At 45.5% G+C, this 18645-nt stretch overlaps 2 protein-coding genes across 2 annotated transcripts in view; one reads left to right on the top strand and one right to left on the bottom strand.

Annotated features, from left to right (window-relative positions):
• Positions 1-2473: 2473 nt before the first annotated feature.
• On the bottom strand, positions 2474-4694 carry CALHM3 (calcium homeostasis modulator 3). The gene is made up of 3 exons (XM_042818775.1): positions 4408-4694; positions 3713-3968; positions 2474-2923 (listed from the first exon to the last, which is right to left on the bottom strand). The coding sequence occupies exons 1-3, from the start codon at positions 4692-4694 to the stop codon at positions 2474-2476; spliced, it is 993 nt and encodes a 330-aa protein (XP_042674709.1).
• Positions 4695-17064: 12370 nt separating this feature from the next.
• The window catches only part of NEURL1 (neuralized E3 ubiquitin protein ligase 1), a 135997-nt gene continuing 134416 nt past the window's right edge, over positions 17065-18645 (top strand). The window contains exon 1 of the mRNA XM_042818813.1: positions 17065-17149. Within this exon, the coding sequence (XP_042674747.1) occupies positions 17065-17149 (85 nt within the window). The remainder of the gene's footprint in view (positions 17150-18645) is intronic.

Raw genomic sequence — 18645 nt, 5'->3', positions numbered from 1 at the left:
CACTCTGGGCATTAGGACAGCCCTGAGAGACAAAGAGCTGCTAAAGCTTGTTGGTCACCCTCTCCCTTCCTACTGTCGTATGAGAGCACAGTTTCCTAATAAAGCAGGTGGAAAGGGACCTCTGGGCATCGCCACTGTAAGACCAGTTGGAATCCAAATATTCCCCCATCTCTTGGCCAGCTTGAAGGAGCAACCTGGTGCTTCAATGCTGCTTTGTGAAATAGGAAGAGAGATGTAGGACATAAACAGCAAGTCAGGTTTTAACTGAGCCAAACTTCTCAGGAACATATCTGGAACACAGACTACTGTGTGTGTAATCTCCAAAATTTCTGCATCTGCATAACAGTCATAGTACTTATGCACAGTACTTATAGGTCAATATGCAGCACACTGGTAGTACACACATACTTATGTGCTACCAATGGCTACTAACTCCAGAAGTGGGTAGTTTGCATGAGCATAAACGCCTAATTTGCACTTGCAGGTGTCCGGGTATGAAAATCAGATGCAGAGAAATAGAGAGGAAATTGTGCCTGGCTGCAGTAAGTTTATGTAGTTGTGTTGCAGCTAGATCACTGAAAGCTCTGAGCAGCACATTTATTTTTGTTGGTGACTGATCTACTGAACTTCAGCTTAAACTGGTTCCCAATGAGTTTAAACTGATTCAAAATAAGCTTCTCTTAAGTGAGAATATGTCTCCCTCAGACTGGTTTCAGCTAAAAATAAAAAATCCATATCCAACACTCAACAGTCAGGTGCCTAAAACAGCACAACCAACTGGTCAAATTAGGTGATCCTCCTGCTGTGATAAATGTTGGGGTAGTCTCCCCTTGAATGTAGCTGGGTTAAGTCACTTAGAGATTGTTGGGTCAGCTGGTGACTGATCAATAGGTCAATATGTCAATAGATATTAGGTCAGTAGTTCAAAGGTCAATGGGTCAAAGGTAACCAGGCCAAAAGTCAATGTGTATTAGGCTAAATGGTCACTAGGTCAAAGATCAATAGCTTAAAGGTCATTCTACCTGAACTGAAGGACTGTTATGACAGATTGAATCCAGAGTTAGGAACTAAATGAGCATTATCAGCATTGTATGCTGATGGTCCATTGACTACAGGAATGTTATGTGTGTATCAAAAAGCAAGATACATGTTGGTAATTAGGATGTGTAGAAACTGTGGCACCTGAACATGATGTAAAAGGTATGGATCAAAGGGTGGATCTTGTCTTGAGTCCCGATCAAAAGCTAAAAAAAATCATTGGGTCAAAAGTCAGGGGGTGAAGGTCAAAGGCCAAGAGGTCACAAAAAGACTGAGTGCCTGAGCACATACAACTTTTCTGACAAGGACCCCCCTATCAACCAGAGCTACTCTGTGACCAGACTGATCCTCCTGTTTCCTCCCAGCACAGCTAATAAAACTACCCCACACCTCCTTCTTTGCATTTTGTGTTTTGTGGCCACTCTGAGATGGCTTAAAGCCTGAAAGCATGGAAAGTAGCATGCAAAGTAGCATGCAAAGGAGAGCTGCAGACCTCGGGACTGAGTGAGGCTAGGAAAATCGCTGATTTGACTTGTGTGGAGTGGTGAGTCTGCAGCAAAGTTCAGGGTGAGATTTGTGGTGTCATGCCTGGTGATAGTAAACCAGAGCTGAAATTCAAAGTGCAATGTTTATTTTGAAGGAAAGCATAGCAATCACACCCTGGAGCTAAAGAGCACGGGAAGAGCTCTGTGCTGATCCCAGCGGGCACTGCACACACGGCTTGGGGTGTGCCTGGGGTATTTCTGTGGCATTTCAATATCTGGCAGAGCTGATTTTTTTAAATCAAAGTCAGAAAAGTTCATAATGGCATGAAAAGATGGGGAACAGAGATGAGGGAAGGAAGAACAATGCAGCATGGGGTTTACAGTAAGAATTTTAATGCAACCAAGCAGCACTGCTGGACAGAAATATCAGTCAAACCCATATCATGATAAACATCTAAAACAGAGGCTAGAAAGAGTGGATGAGAAAGTAATTGGCATTAGAGGCTCAGAGCTTACATTCAAATGGTGCTGAAACTAAGGATGATTATGCCCAGAGATGTAAGGATGATCCTTTGGGTAGATTGGTTTGTGCTAAAATCTACAAGAAGTGTGTAAAAACCAGGTGTGTCCTGTCCACGGCATGATGCTGGTGCATGCAAAGCCTTCTGAACACCAACCAGCCCAGCCAGAAGGGCTTTGTCACAGCTACAAACTCTTCAAGATAACAAAAGCACAATTCAGAGCCCTTGGATGAGTATTGTGGCGAATGCTGACTCCGGTGATTCTGGAACTCTGGGATTTTGGGAGCTGAGTCTTACTAATTCTGCTAGGAGGTTCTGCTGGGTGCTCCAGAGCCCAGCCTTTGGACCTGGGGTTCTGGAAGAAGAGGTGAGCACTTTGGCCATCCATCTGCTAGACACACCTGGATTGACTTCGGGACAACCTCCTCTTCACATATGGGTGTGCTGGGTGAATTTAGACCTGGCACTGCAGCTATCTGCCCAGGGTGGAGATCTCTCTTGCTCCAGAGGCTGTCTGTGGATCGCCTGGCTTACATCCAAGGAAGGTTTCTCATAGTACCACATTTTCAGAAGTTTGTTCACCTGATTGTGGTCTGTGATGCCCCGGAGAAGATCTTCCTCTCTCTCATTCTCTCCAGGCAAGTCAAAGCTGTGCTGTCTGATTTCTTTCCGCATGCTTTCAAAGAAGTGAAGGATGCATTGGTGAGCAAAGAGCCGGCTGTGCTCACAGCAGGTTTCCTCAAAAATCTTCTGCTCGATGTCGATGTAGTTACTCCAGTGACGTGTCTGGAGGAGGGCAGCCTGGTTGAAGCAAGGTGTGAGCCAGCGGGCAAGGAAAACAGCTATGATGAGGATCAACAAAATGCTCCAGCCGAGGGCCTGGGTGATAAGAAACAAGCAGAGGAACAGGATCAACATAAGCATAAGGACAGACACAAGCTGTTTTCTTGTACTGCTGAGAAAGGACTTCATGTAATTGTATACTGGGACTCTTGTCTTTATCTGTCCCTTAAACCCAGCTCCTGAAACTGCATTTAGGCTGAGAGTGCTGGGGAGGCAGTCACCTCTTTCCAGTGAATACATGACATTTATCTGTGCATCAGTACTACAGTAGAATAACTCTTTGCAAGAAGTCTGGAGCATTTGTTTTAAGCATGGGAGCCTCAGATAAAGGGGATTTGATGCTCTTCTGCTGGCACCCACTTATCTCCACTGAGAGCCACCTGCTATCTATACATGCTCTGAAGCCAGGTGTCCTGCTCTCACATTGTTCCTGAACAAACTGCTTTCACCTGTCTCAGCTTTCACTGTCCTTAAAGCAGTAGCTCCTACCTGCTGAGTTAGAAAACTTTGGTTCTAAGCAGGCAGGGTGTTAGCAGGCTCTGATATTCTTCACAACCTGCTTTTTATTAAATGGGTTTAGAATGTGCTGGTTCTTTTAGAAGCAAAATTATGCTAATAAAAAAAAAACAAAACCAAAAACTTTCCTTCCTTCTTTTTCTCTTCTGAGGTGACTTTGGAGATTGTCACTGAAGGCAGTGGTGTTTTGGGGTGTAAGACAGCAAAGAGCAGCCCTACTCCCAGCCAGACCACAGCAAAGCTGTGCTGAATGAAGAGTGGGTGCCCTGAGCACATCCCTGCCATGGGGCTGAGCTGGCAGCCACTCACCTGGGACCAGCAGTGCAGGTACCTGGACACTGCCCTGCGGGATGTGCTGTTCCTCATCAGCTCATCCTCCTTGCAGGGCACCCTGGTGAGCATCTCCTGTGCCTGTGCCAGGGTGGCATTGGCAAAGCCCGCAAACTTCTTGGGGTCTACAGAGCTGCTGAAGGCACAGATCAGGCATTTGCCATCCAGGAGGGTAACCACGATCCAAACAGCTGGGGCAACCATGGCTCGCTGCATGATGGAGCAGCACATGTACCTGAAGCAAAAGAGAGACAGGAGCTCAGCTTCTCTCTGAGAAATCCCATTTCTTCAAAGTCATTCTCACTGTGCTGTGTGTGACCTCTGTTCTGGACAATGGTTTGTCTGTAAAAGGGTGAAACTGGTTCTCCTTGCCATTTTACTGGTATGTCGGCAATAACTGAGCTGAAGGGAAGGAAATCACAATGCTGGTGATAAAGAATGACCACAATGGTAATGGTACTCTTTTTGCACATACAAGCATATCATCTTGCACATTTATGCCCTGGTGGAAAACCCATGCATGCACTGACCATGTCCCAGACTCCACACTCGTGGGGTGAAGTGTGGAAATGAATTTAGAAGAAGTTGACTTACCAGGAGGAAGAGAGATACAGAGAAAAGACAGGATAGAGGAGAAGTGGAAGGAAGGGCTCTGCTCCTGGTGCAAACCCCACCTGATGACAGCCAGGTCCTTCCTCCTGTGTCCCTGTGGCCGCCTCCACTCCTCCATCATCACTAGAGATTGTCTGTTGAGGATGAGGCCGCAAAGGAAGAGGGCGATGGGGGGCACAAACATGATCCCCAAGCCGTATGCCATGTTGTAGCGGGGCAGGCAGGGGCAGCTGAAGTCAAGGCAGGTATAAATCTTTACACTAGCTAGGGCTAACAGCCCACAGATTCCATTCATTACAGACTCTGAGTTGGACTGGAAGTACTGGAAGATCATCCGGAAGCGGTCCATTCTGCTCTTTTAGCCAATTCTTCTCCAAGGAAACTGTTTCCCTTCCTTCCCCTCTCTGCTCCCTTGGGGATGAAGAGAACGGAAGAGGATGCACAGCTTTCAAAGCTCCTTCTTTCACCCTGTGCTATCTTCTAGTATGGCAGTTGGTAGTTTCTGTATGCGATCAGGGGAAAGGAAGAGAGTCCAATTTGCTGGTCTTCGCCACAGCTGCCACTGTTTTTTTTTGGTGAAGCAGTCCCCCAGCCCTGGGAGTACAGGGAGGAGGCAGGAAGAGCACGCTTGGCTTTGAGCCCACCCCATTACCACTCAAACAGATTTCCCTAAATGAAAATTGCCTGAAAGGACCAACCCTGCAGTCCAGCGGCTGCGAGAACTGATGGCTTTCCCAATCTGGAACGGCACCTTGTGGCAAAAGCTTTGTACTGCAAAGACATTTTTGGCATACTCACATCAATATCTGAGACCTTTACACTGGGGCAGCTCACATTTCCTATAAATGATGCTGGTGTTGAAGCAGGTGAATGATGAAAGATACCACCTGGTATAAGAGAGGGTGTTGTAATGAGAAAATAGTTGTGTTTGCTTCTAAAGCCTCTGCTGGTGTTGTTGTGTGTCGTGCAGCTCTGCCTGCCAGTGACACTGCTTCCAAAAGGCTTTAATGCTTGTTGGGATTCTCATTTAATGGCTCTGTGTTTATGTGCTGACTGGGGTAGGGAAAATTTTACATGTGTTGTAGAATGATTACTTTAGAGAAATCATTTTGCTTTTCCAGCACTCCTGAGCAAAAATATAGAAAAGGCTGAATATTTCTTTACAGCTAAAAAAATAAAAAATAAAAAAAAAAAAATATGAAAAGAGTAGCAAGCATCCTCTGTCCTCTGTGTGCTGGAAGATGCAAGGGAGTCTTACTTCTTCAGAACGGTCACCTGGCCTGGGTGTTAGAAGTCCATAAAGAATGTCTTGTGGCAATTATCGTGCACTGCTGTGATCTGGAGTCTTGCCAGTAACTCCAAGCTGAAATGAGGGGTCATTGAATCACAGGAGAAAGATGATATTCCTTTGTTTGTTGCGAAAGGAGTTTTCTAGAATGAGAGAGAAAGAACCCTGGAGATAAGTGAATTGCTAAACATGGGCAAACGTTAAAAATACCTCTCAAAACCAAAAATGTGATTATTTAGATTTCTCTTGTTTGACATGGGCGCTATCTTCTGAGCTAGACAGCTGCTCTTTTACTGATCACGTTCGGAACTGCTCAGTACACTTTTACACACCATGTGGGACAGACATCTGGTTTTGGGCCAGGTAGCAAAAAATGCTGAATCACGAAGTGATTGAACAGCTGGGGGGAGGGCAGGGCCAACCCGGGGGAGCACAGGTGCAAGCAACAGGTGCAAGCAATGCTCCTGAGCAACTGGAAGGGGTGGAGCCAGGATCCCTTCCCAGACTCATTTAAGGGCTGACAGTGTAAGGGAGGGTATTTTGCTGGAGATCCCTGTCTACTGAGGTCTTCCTAAGGTAAGCAATTTTTTTTCTTTTGTTTCTACGCTTGCAGCTGCAGTGTTTGGGCTTGTCTTTGTTTGATGTGTCTTAGAACTTTGCCACCCTGCTATTATTTCTGTACTTTCCATCACATTATAGCATTACAGCCTAACACCACAGCATCAGAGCACTGGCAAAGGGATGGGGACACCTGTCCCTGTATTTTTGTGGGTGTAAAATAGCATTTATGGTTTCATGGCCTCTTTATGTAAGATGATGGAGAGAGTGTTGTTATGAGCACAAGAAGCCCTTGCTCCATAGGTGAGAGCCCTTCTGGTGTGGCATGACCTTCTTGCTTTGGGGAAAAGGATGATTTCACTGATGAAACTTGTGTTGATTGTTCAAAGTAGGACAAATTTTGTGGGATGGTGTGGCCGGCTTGGTGGCTGCTTTGCAGTCCCTGTGTTGTTCCAGGATAGAGTTGGCACCCAGGAGTAGATATTTCATCTAGTTCCTGGTCTGCTGGAACCAGACCATGGCCACCATCTCCTATGATGAGGGAGATCCTAGTTTACCTCATTATGAGTTGTTTGCAGTAATTTATAACTTTGATAAAGGAGACCAAATTGTGACCCTGCTCCTTTCTGTGTTTTTGCTCCATGTGGTGGGGACCATCTGAGTGCTTTTGCTGAGCTGAGCACTTTCCCCAGGTGAAGCAAATAATGAGTAACAACCACTAAATAATTAATGAGATGCCAGCAAAAATAATGGCAGTGTTGTGAGGTGTAGCTTGTTTCTGCTAATACTGTTCTCTGGTGATTGGGTGCTCCTGTGTTCTGCCTTGAAAATTCATTGAAGTATCAATATGCAGCAAACTGCCAGTGAGAAAACAGATGGCTTTGTTTTGTGTTGTTCTTCTTAGGAACTTATTGTGTATTGCTCTCCTGGCCATTAAAGCTTAACTTCTTGGCTTATCTGCATTATCCCAACCTTGACCTAATTTGCACTGTTTCTGACTCAAAGAGCTTTTTTTTTTTGAGGTCATTTATCTGCTTGGCTTTGAGCTGATGTTGCAGCAAGATCAGTTAAGATGGAGTCTCTTCTCATCTTGAGAGTGAAATAGGGAATATAGTGGAGAGTTAGGGGATCAGATTGATTGCTTAATATCCTGGCTTAGTGATTTTTCAGACTTTTCTGATCTGCTAACACTTGCACATCTTTCAAGGGAGGTGCAGACCTTCATAGCAGATTTAAGGATGCTGACATTTGACTAGCTTATCTTGTTATTTTTCTCAGACTCCAGGCTCTGGCCCTGGGGAGTCTACAGTTTGTTATCAGTGGTTTTCAGCCTGCAAACTTTTATTGATGCAGCAGTTTGTCTTCAGTGTGCAGAGATGTCATAGAAACTGCTGAGGTGTTCAGAGGGGAATATGGCTTGGGTGAGGAAGCCCAACTCAGTGTGGTGACCCTGGGCTGGGCAGCCCTTGGTGCTGGCACAGTCCTACTCTGGTGTCACTGCCTCATTCTAGGCCTTCAGTACTGGAATCATGGTTCCTACACCACCAGTTGTATCTGCATAGTTGTTCACTTACTAAAGACCTGTAGGTAAGTCAAGGCTAAAAGCTGGATCTGTTACTGTAGTTTTTTCCATCTTCTAGGGAAACTCTTGGTGAGTTTGAGAGCTCTCGATGTGTGAACTTTGGCTACTCACATCTAGTGTTTGGGCTGCTTTGCTGTCATCCTTCACCTGGCTGCTCCAATCTTATTTGATTTAACCTGGTTGTGTTTCAGTACTACCAGACAAGCTGTGCTGGATCAGGTTTGAGTTGAATAAAAGGAAAAACAGCTTATCCAAAAGAGTGGTTGGGCACTGGCACAGGCTGCCCAGGAAGGTGGTGGAGTCACTGTCCATGGGGGTTTTCAAGAAATGTAGAGGTGTTACTTAAGGATGTGACTTAGTGGGCAGTATTGGCAGTGAGTAGATGGTTGGGCTAGGTGATTTTGAAGGTCTTTTTCAACCTTTATGATTCTATTTCAGTCAAGAAGAGATGTTATGGAAGGAAGTATTTTCTGTTGCCACCAGCAACTCAGGCAGTAACCATTTAAGTTACTGGATGAGCCTCTTGAATTTACAAGGTGTGAACCATAGCACAGATTTCCTAAAGCTCTCCTGTGGTGACAGATATGTTATAACATGGATTCACCTGTTCTAGCTGTGATCAGACTTCAGGGCCTCTGGGGTGCACAAATGATGATGTATGAGTTCACTAGAGACTACCTGATTAACGTGACAGATCATTTGTAAGGAGTGATACTGTACTTCTGTAATTTGTACCTTGAGAAGGGAAGGAGTTTCTAAAAACAAATTATGAGGAATTTTCACTTCCTCTCCTCTCCTGCCCACACCATGGGGAAATATCTTTAATTGTGGCCTTCAGAAAAGCTGACTGTGTTCTTGTGGCAGACACAGAGTTATGAAGAAGCACCCTGTCACTGCTGTGGGGTGTGGTGCGTTAGAGCTGGGGCTTTACAACATCCACTGAGCATGTAAATCTGCTGCTTCACAGTAGCTGCAATTCATCTGCAGGCAACATTAGAGTCCTGTTTTGTGAAGTTGCCTTGTCACCCAGCTCTTGCCCATCCCTGTGTACAACAGCTGCCTTCTCACATCATTAATTGTCTTCTGTGTGCATTAATGTGATTTATATAGGGCTGAATGTCTTCAGAATGTGCAGAATGTGAGTGCGTTATCTGACTGTGGCAATTCTGCCTTCTTCCAAGGAAAATAGCAGCCTGCCTTGACTTCTCAGGTCTTTCCTTTCACCAACAACTGATTTACTCTGTGATGACTGAGTTGCAAATGATCCTTGTGGCAGATTTCATCTATGCTTGGTCATGATAAATGAGAAAATAAGATATCCTAGGAAGATCAGGATACTTGGACTTATAGCACAACTTTCTTTCACTGTTCAACTCTTACTTGTCTCAATCATGCTCTGATTTTGGAGACTGCCTCTGAGCTTGTGAATTTCAGAGCACAAGATCTAACAGCTGCTGGGAGGAAGAGGTGGCTGCAGGTTGCTGTGGGTTTGGGCTGCAGTGCTGGCGGCTGGTTTGTCTCTGCTGACTGCACCTAGGAATGTGACTGTGAGAGAATTCACACACTTTTCAAAGAAGCAATCCCAAGAAATCAATGAACTTATCACGCAGTGATTTGGATGAAAAACCAAACAGCCATCCCAACCCCAGCTAGTCCTTGTAGACTGATAAGGGCAAAACTATGCCGTTTCCAGTTGATTCTTCGCAAAGCAACTCTGTCCTCTGATCCTCGGAGCACAAAATACCTTAGGAAGACAAAATCAAGGACTGATAACCATAACTCTACTGAATTCTAACTGTTGCGGACTCAGCAGAGAAATGGTCTTATAGGGCATGTAATTTTCCATATCCTCTGTGTCGAGCCAAATCCTTGTGGTCCTGCAGGCAATGATTACTTGCTGTGCCTTCTGTCTTGCAGAGGATAATCATCTCTTCACTTTCCTTTTTGCAACATCTTCTCTCCAACCACTCCTGTGTTTTTGAAGCAAATAGCTGGCATCACAGTGTGTGGGATGATAGGATCCTGTGGCATCATAATTACCACCCTCTGCTCCTTCATGCTTTAATCAAGACCCTCTGCTGGTAAACACTCCAGTCTCTTCTGTTGCACTGTAGTGGGTGCTTGTCCCTTTGAGATACCTCTTTAGAGCTCATGAAATTTATCTTTTTCTTTAGCTGATGGCAGCCCCTCTCTGCAAAATAACATGCTATAGTGGCATTATGGAAAATACCTGAGGTTTTAGCTAGGATCCTTCAGCAGCCTGTGGTCAAGAAGCTTTCTTGCAGCTCATTTCCCAGCCAAAGAGCAGCACCTCCAGCATCTTCGATCTGTTCAGTTCCCCCCTACCCTTCCTGGTATTTACCCCATTTTCACCAGCCTCTCCTTTCCGTCTGATCTCCTGCTTTTTTTGCTGAGAGCTACCCTTGTTCCTTATGAGTAAATCTCTGCGTGATTTAAGCTGATTTTCTGGGAGGGAACAAGCTAGCAAACAGTGGCTATGAAATAACCACAAATTTGCTTTGCTGCTGCTGGTTGCCAGGAGCCGACTTTGCTCTGATATTTGCTGGCTCCAAACCACAGCTTTCTGACCTGAGCAGTGGAGCAGAACCATTAGCCATATAAGTGCAAGGCAAGGGTTGTATTTTAGATTTTTTCAGATTATCAAATTCTCAATCTCTAGGTCCAGTATCATCACTGTTTTGTTAATTTAAAGTGAGCTCTGGAAGCAGAAAGAAGTATTTCAACCCATCTCTTGCTTTTAAATTCCTTCCCAAAATGAGGTTAGGTCCCACCTCAAAGGGAGCATTGTAAAAATGGAGAAGGTGAAGGAAATAACTCTGAGACTCTGGAACAGGCTGCCCAGGGAGGTGGTGGGGTCGTCATCTCTGGAGATTTTTCAAGACGTGTAGGTATGGCACTCAGTGACACTGTCTAGAGCACTTGCAGAAATGGGCTGATGGTTGTATTTGATGATCTTTGTGGTTTTTCCAACCTTTATGGTTCTGTGAAAATGCCTGTCTTGGCAGTTGGCTGTAACTGCTAGCGATGCTGTAGCTAGGACTTTGACCTTTTCAATTCATGGAAAAGAAGGTTGAACGATGGAATCATAACTTGTAAGCATCTATTTTGGCTGCTGCATCAAATATAAGAACATCTAATGAGTCCACTGGCATGGAACTCACGTATCAGCAAACTCAGACTGAAAAGGAGCAGCAAGCTTTAATACACAGCCATTTAAACACTGTAAAAAAAAAAAAAAAGTCTAATAGTGGGGTAGACTTGCAACTTTAAAGGAGATTTTGCTTTTCAAACATCTTGCAGACAGTGAGAATATCTGCATTAATTCTTAAGCAGATAAGCAAATTTGCCTTTTGAATCCAGTACATAAAACTCATGTTAGAGACTTTGAGAATAGATGATAATGTCAGGAGTGTGTTCATCTGTAGATGAGAGCTGAAAATATCTATCTGTTGATGTAGTGAATAATGCTGCCTGCAGGATTGTAGTGACAGCGTGAACAATGAAAGTGGTGTGGCTAGAACTGGAGTATTTATTCCTATGGGAAGGCAATGTTTAGTCCCTATGTTCACATTCATCAGAGCCCAGTGATGGCATCTGATTTCATATTGTAATCTTTTGTGCAGACTGGAAATTTGGAGAACAGATCTGCCAGCAACATTATTCAAATAATCCCTGCTGGGGACTTGTGCTTCTCTTCTGTTCTTTCCTGGTTTGGTTGTGCATTTTGAGATTTGTTTTGAAATGCACGCTGGTTGTCAAGCCAGAATTAAGGCTGACATTTGCCTGTGGGGTTTGTCTTCGCTGCTGGGGCAGGATTGTACTCTGGTGAAATAAAATAAAAAAGAATAGTTGCACCTGTTTTGCTGAATTCAGCAGTCCCTGGTATTTCCCTGGCAAGAAGTGCTTCCCATTGTGAACACATTACAGGCTGTCTTTGAGAATCAGCAGGACTATGCAATACTAATTTTGACATTTCTGAAGTTCTGGCTGGTTCCCACCATTTGAGTCAAAGAGTAAAGAAAAACTGTGACTTCAGATGCTAGCAGCAAGCTGCACATCCATGGTCATTGCTGTTACAGCCTCTGTAGACTGGGGTGAGAAGGTGACTGTTGTTATTTCCAGGTCCAGTCAAATTCAGTGCAATTAGATAGGAATACCAATGGAGGCCAGGGGGGAACTGAGCAGTCAATAAAAGCATGGGTCTGTGTCTGGGGCCAGGAGCTGTCAGCAGCCCATCAAGTGAGGAATGTGCTGTGGGGGAGGGATCTGGACCAAAAAGGTGTTACAACATCACCAGTCCTCAAATGCAGTTGGGAAATAAAACCATAAAATAACTTTACCTGTAGGCAAAGCAACAAATACTTCAACAGTTAACTATTGGGTAGCATGCCAGAGTTCTTCCTTTGACAATCTAAAGCACAGCTGTTGGGGATGTCAAGCACATTTAGACACACAGTCTAGTAGCCCTTAACATACTTGCCCTTCTCTAACTGGCCATGTTTCTAAAGGTTTTTTTTTTTTTTTTCACTGTTTTCCCCAGGAGGCTGATTTCTTGGCAGGATGCAACATTGGTTAGCAATGACCCAATTGGAAATTTGAGCACCTCCACTGTTAATTTGGGAAGTAAACCTAATTAAAAGCAAATATTTGGATGCAGAAATAGGAATGGGATATGAGATTTGCACTAGTATCTGTCTGCTCCTGATTTGTTCTTGCTTTAACGGAAAACCATTTAGGTCTGCAAAGATTGTGGGATCTCTTTTGGAAGGGAAATATCCCTCAGATTTCAATCTTTCACAATGTTCTGTGTGCAACTTCAGTAGCAATGTCCACCATCTTGACCGTGATGTTGAAATGACTGAAGAGAAAGTCTATTGACAAAGGAATTGTTTTGAGAAATTACTCAAAAGTCAAGTGAATCAATATGAAGACCACAGCAATGCTGGTAAATCTATGGAGCTGGTAGATGCACCTCAGTGTGCTGGGGGAGGTCTAAGTTGTCATACTTCTGGGAGTAGGGGGCTGGTCTGCCTGGCAGGCAGTGATACTCTGAAGAGAAAACCAAAGAGCTGATTACTGGCTGTCCTAAAATCCAGTTAAATTCCTCTTGTAGATCAAAGGATCCTTTAAAGAGGGAGGAGCTGATTCCTCTGGAAATAACTCCTGCTCAGCACAGGGCTTTCATGTGAGTGGTAAGATCTGACTGCTGAGATATGGTACAAATGTGGTTGTTCTCTACTGCTTGGAGTTTTTCCTCAGTGGGAGGAGGCAGTCTTTGACTTGCTCTGATGTGCACATGGGGCTCAGCCCTAGTGTGGGGAGCACAAGAAGCTTGAGTTAAAAGCGACTTAAGCCATCCCCACCTAAGTGTTGAAGGGCTTTGGGTGAGATTTGCATGCCAGAGCTCAAAAAAAAATGTGACCAGCAAGTCTAACAACCCTATTTATTACACCCTGTTGATAGCTGTCTCCATACTATTAATTTTGAACATAGTTCATGGGAAACATAGCCCATGTTTTGTAAAATGGCTGATAGAAATGTGAAGGATCTTTAAGTTCTGCTTGTCAGTACAGGAATCATACCTTTACTATGATTTCTGTCCTGTAGGCAGACATGCATGGTTCATTAAAATTGAATATCCCGAATGAAGCAAAGGAAGTGATTCTCTTACTTTTGCTATTTTCCTTGCTCTCTCATGTAGAGCTGTTATTGGATTTGTTATGGAGCTTTTCATACAAGTGAAAGAACAGGAGAAATTAAATGATGGTGAAATAAAGGTGTGTCTACAACTAACTTGATCTAAGTCCATAAAAACCCATTTGGGGAGATGTGTGAATGGTCAGAGCTGTTTCATTCTGCACACTACAGAGCCAGTGTGCCCTGAAGGATGGAAGCTTCCTTTCTTCCCACTCACAGAAAACATATACCTGTATTTCTTATGAAAGAGTTGATACATGGTTTAGCTTTAAAGATCACCTGTTATGATTTCCTTTGACTGCTGTCTGAGTGTTGTGTAAGTGTTGGTGAGGTTTTGCATCATCAGTCTGCACTTTAAGCTAGTGTTTCTAGATACATCTTCTAAAACAGTGCTGGATGATGCTGTGAAATCTGTTGTCCTTTTGGGACACAAAACTATGGACAAGAAGCTGGTCACCTGTGACAGAGAGCAGCCTCTTGTCACTCTGTTCCATCTTGATTCACAGTGCTGAGTTTGTGTGTGCCCCATCTCATCCTTTTACCTGGCACTGCTTCAGTTTCAGAGGTGGCAATGATGGGGACAAACTTATCCAACACAGCTGTTGCACTGTGTTTTGTTTTGAGATGATGCATCATCTGATCTGGCAGTAAGCAGAGTCCTGCCTTCAGCACAGGGACAATCTTTCCAAGTGAAGCCAGCCACTGTCAAAAGAAGAATAGTTTACATAAATATGAAACCTGACTACTGATAGTGCCATTTTGGGTGAAGAGAAGAAAGGAGTGATGAGTTCGGGGCCATCAAGAAGGCCTGTTCCCAGCTGCCTTTAATTCAGGCAATTAAAAAAGCAGCCAAACAAACTAGATATTATCCCAAATAGCACAGTATCTCGCAAATCATCTTTTTCTCCCTGCAGCATGCAGATGTGTACGTTGTGTGGAAGAAAAAAAGCACACCTATCCATGCCTGTAGAAATTCTGATGCTAGGCTGCTTATAATTTGGGCCAATTAAACAACATCCATCTTCTGCAGGTTCTTCAAAATATGAGGCAAAGAACTAGGTGAATGTATGTTTGAAGTTGGCAGTGCCCAGTGCAGCAAAGCTTGGTCTGGTTGTCCTTCTCTAGCAAGATCTTCTCTCACATGACAGTAAATGCTCCCCTTGTGCTGTCTCGCTGCTTCTCCTCCTCCAGTCTCTCTGACATATGCCAGAGCTGAACAGCTGACACTCATCCTTGTACTTGGCTGTTGGTTAATTTTTAAGAGTTCATGGATGTTCTCTTGACTTAAAGCAGTAGATGTTCCATGAGCAGATGAGACTGTGCAGCATTTTTCTCCTCACATTCATTTATAGTGATAATTAACATGTTAGCACCTTTTGTGGAGCTGATGCTTGTTTCAGATAAAATTTGTGAGTGGGTTGCATTATCTTGATTGACCTCTCAGCACAGATTGCAAATTGAGTGGTCAGGTGCCTCTGCACAAATATAGGGAGGGAATGATAATGCAGTGCAAACTGACCCTGCTCTATCACACAGTGTAGAATCATTTGAGTTGGAAAGGACCTTTAAAGGCTATCTAGTCCAACTCCTCTTGCCATGAGCATGGACAGCTGTGGCTAGATCAGGATGCTCAGAGTCTGGTCCAGCCTGCATCGTCTCCACCAGATCTGCATTCCTTGATGAGATTGGTGCCCAGAGATTGCATGTCTGTACTCAATTCCATTGATACCACTCATACTAAGAAACCATGTTCTCGCTTACTGGCATGGAAGTCCCACAGCTTTGGCAAGCTGATTAAAGGTTCTCTGTTGCTGAAGCACAAGAAAAAAGCAAAAACCCAGAATCAGTATGACCCTCTTTTGTCTATTAAGGGCCCCTGCAGCAGACTTTATTTCTCACCCTGCTCAATATTTTCTGCAGGGAGAGCTGACACAAGTTGGCAGGGACAGAAGTATCCTCTCCTTGTTCCTTATCCAACAAGAGCATGCACTAATTCAGAGGCTCTTTGACAAAGTGAACCAAGATAAGATCACAGCAGAACCTTGGTGCTGTCTTGTATTCCTCCTTGCTTGGCCCTTATGGAGTAAGCCCATCCCTACAGTGAGTTCCCATAGTGAGCAGTGTGCATGATGCATGCGTGAGTGCCTGTGGTTTAATGGATGACTGCACAGGGATGCTCCCTGTGTGATTACATGGATGTACCCAATGCCCACCATCCAAAACTGGAAAAAAAAAAAAAAACCTCCAGAAAAGTGTAAGTCCTCTTTCAAGAAATCCAAGGACAGGCACAGAGAGATTACAGAGAGGGAGGTGAGACTGCTGACTGCCAACAGTTAGATTCAGCAGGATAGAAGGTGTTGTATGGCAAAGCGACAGGGAGCTGCTCACCTAATGGAAATTCCAGCCGTCTATTTGTAGCTGAAAATAGTGTTCAAAGGGGATATGAATATGAACAAATGGTGTGGCTGTCCCACTTCTGCACGTGAGTTTCCTGCTGGTGGGTTCACAGTGGGGCCGGAGCAGGACCCAACATTCCTATAACACCTATCATTGATCAGTGTTTGAGAAGGAGCTCCAGACCAGTGTGATGGTAGCAATGCCAGACTGGTGTGATCAGCCTTCCAGGGAGGAGGAGGAAGGGTGCAACACTGTGGCACGCAGCTCGCCTGTATTGCAGAGCAGGGCCTCATGGTTCCAGCTAGCCTGTCCCGCTGCACAGAGGAAGAGTCCTCATCCTGATGTCAGCACATTAATTTGTGTCACGCATCTTCAATGTTTCTTATCTCTTACCAGTCAACCTCAGAAAGGCTTTCAGAAGTTTTGTATTTGAGCAGTTTCAAAGAATAGTGCTTTTCGGTCTTTTGGGCGGAAGCTTCATGGCAGTAACAGTTTTATTGTGAAAATATTCACGTGTAGTCTGTGATGTGGAGGAGATTTCCTGAGATTCCCTCTGAAGAAGCAGAATGGAGGTGGACAGACAAAAATCACCTTTAGGAAAGCAACTGACCAGTAGAAATGTCTTTCAACTGGAGGAGGAATGAGGTGTTTTCTCTGACAGTGCTGAGCTGAAGCAGTTCTTCGCCTTCAGCGTCCACTGACAGCCCAGGCAAAGCTTGCAAAAGCATCTCCAGAACCTACAATGATCTTTGAAGTGAAGCGAACGAAATAAGCAGACGCACGTCCAACATGGGTGTTTCATCGCCGGTCCCTGGACCATCCCACCCCGTCCCAGTCCGGGGGCCGAGCTCCGCTTCCACACGTGTCCACACCTGTGGCACCAGCCGTGGCACATCTGGGCTGCGCGCTCCCTCCCGGAGCGGAACAGCTGTCTCCATAGCGACGGGGAGCGGCGGGGGGGCCTCGGTGCCGCCGCCCCGCCCCGCCGTACCGAGCCGCCGCGGAGCCGAGCGGAGCCGGCGCGGCTCCGCGGAGGGCAGCGGCAGCGCGGGGCTATGGGGACGGCAGCGGGGCCGTGAGCGCGGCCGGAGCGCCGCCCCCTCCCCGGTACCACCGCAGCTCCACGGGAGAGACCCCGCGCGGTGCCGCCCGGCTCGGCTCGGTTCGGATGCGGCCATGGGCAGCCGCTTCTCCAGAATCCCCGCGCTGCCCCGCGGCGGGCAGGGCCGGCTGCACCGTGCCCGTCACCACCACCTCAAAGGTACGGCACCCCGTTGCACCCCGAGGTGGGATGGGCATCCGGGCAGGACGGCAACCCTGCGCCGTGCGGGGACCCCAGTTTGGGATGAGCACCCAGAGCGCCACTGCGGGGTGGGATGCCCTACGCCTGGCACTCCACATGCGGATGCCCTTCGTTTGCGGCCGCGCCCCAGGAAAGCACGGGGACAGCGTGTTGGAGGTGACGGAGCACCGAAGTGTCCCCAGGTGTCTCCTTGCGAACGATTCTTTGCCTTTGTATCTTTTCTGGGTGCTTCAGAGATCTAGCTGTGTGGTGTGGGCTGTCAGTCCCGTTTGCAGGAGGGCAGGGGATGTATGGGGCATCCTGCCCAGCTTCTGTGGTTGTCCCTTTGCCGAAATCCTGGAGCGCCATCAGGACACAATCAGATGGAGCTGACTTCTGTAAGGCGAGCAAGTGGGAGAGACTGCTGAGGTCTTCTGTCCCTGCCCTTTTTTTGCCCCTTTTTGCTCTAACAGAAAATAACCTGTCCTTCTGGAAGGGGATTTCTTGGGCAGCGCTGCACACTGCATGTGGTTGACGTGACCTTTTGTTAAGCACATTAATACAGAGAGGCACAGGATGATGGGGAGAGGATGTAAGCAAAGAGTAAGGCAGGTGCTGTTCCCACAGCTGTTTCAGATGGTCAATACTTGTTGCATCTTCCCTGATGTTGTTTTCACCCACCAGTATGGGAAATAGGGATGTTCTCCCTCATTTGTACTGAGCTTTTGTATGCTTCTTTGGTATGGTTGAGGGGAGTGGAATGGGTTAATGATGAGCTGGGCAACTGGTTGCCATACAGAGGAATTCTCTGGTTATCCTTTCCTTCCACCTCTCTGCTCCCTTCCTCTGTGCTTGGATGGTATAGAGAAGTTGAATGTGCTGAGGGTGATTATACCACAGCTTTCTTAATGGCTGTGCGAGGAGATGTGAGGAATGCTTACTGTTCTGCCACAGACAGTAGCTGTACTTAAAATTAAACCTGCAAGGAGAGGGTACTGAACTCTACATGGTGAACCTTCATCCCCTGTCAATGCAAACCGGAAGGTACATGCGATGCTGTAGTAGCTGGCGTGCAATTGTAAAGTGCCAGGGAGGATTTATCTCTATGAATCGTGCTGTCAGCTGGAAGTCTTTCTGGAGCAACCTTAAGCAGATAAGAATTTATAAACTGGAGCCAGAAGGAGCACTGCCACTTAATCCATTATCAGTGGCTTACGTGAGCTTTCTGAGATGCTCTGTATGGATCACCTGACTAGGGATCTGTGTGGGGGGGGAACTAATGGCACTTTTGTTTGTCTTGTTCTTCCTTTAATTTCCATTTTAATTAAATTCCTACATGTGCCAAGGCAGCAAGTAGGAATGTTCCCTATCTGTAATGTAGCAGAACAGTAAAATCATTTTAGTTTTGAATAAAGAGTAAGATGCCTTTGTTGTTTAAAAAAAAAAAAAAAAAAAAAAAAAAAAAAAAAAAAAAA

The sequence above is a fragment of the Centrocercus urophasianus genome, unplaced genomic scaffold (assembly GCF_019232065.1).
Source record: "Centrocercus urophasianus isolate 14NV4802_14NV808 unplaced genomic scaffold, USGS_Curo_1.0 seq_17, whole genome shotgun sequence".
Lineage (NCBI taxonomy): Eukaryota > Metazoa > Chordata > Aves > Galliformes > Phasianidae > Centrocercus > Centrocercus urophasianus.
Note: the sequence above shows the minus strand (reverse complement) of the source record. Positions and strands in the feature narration are given on the sequence as shown.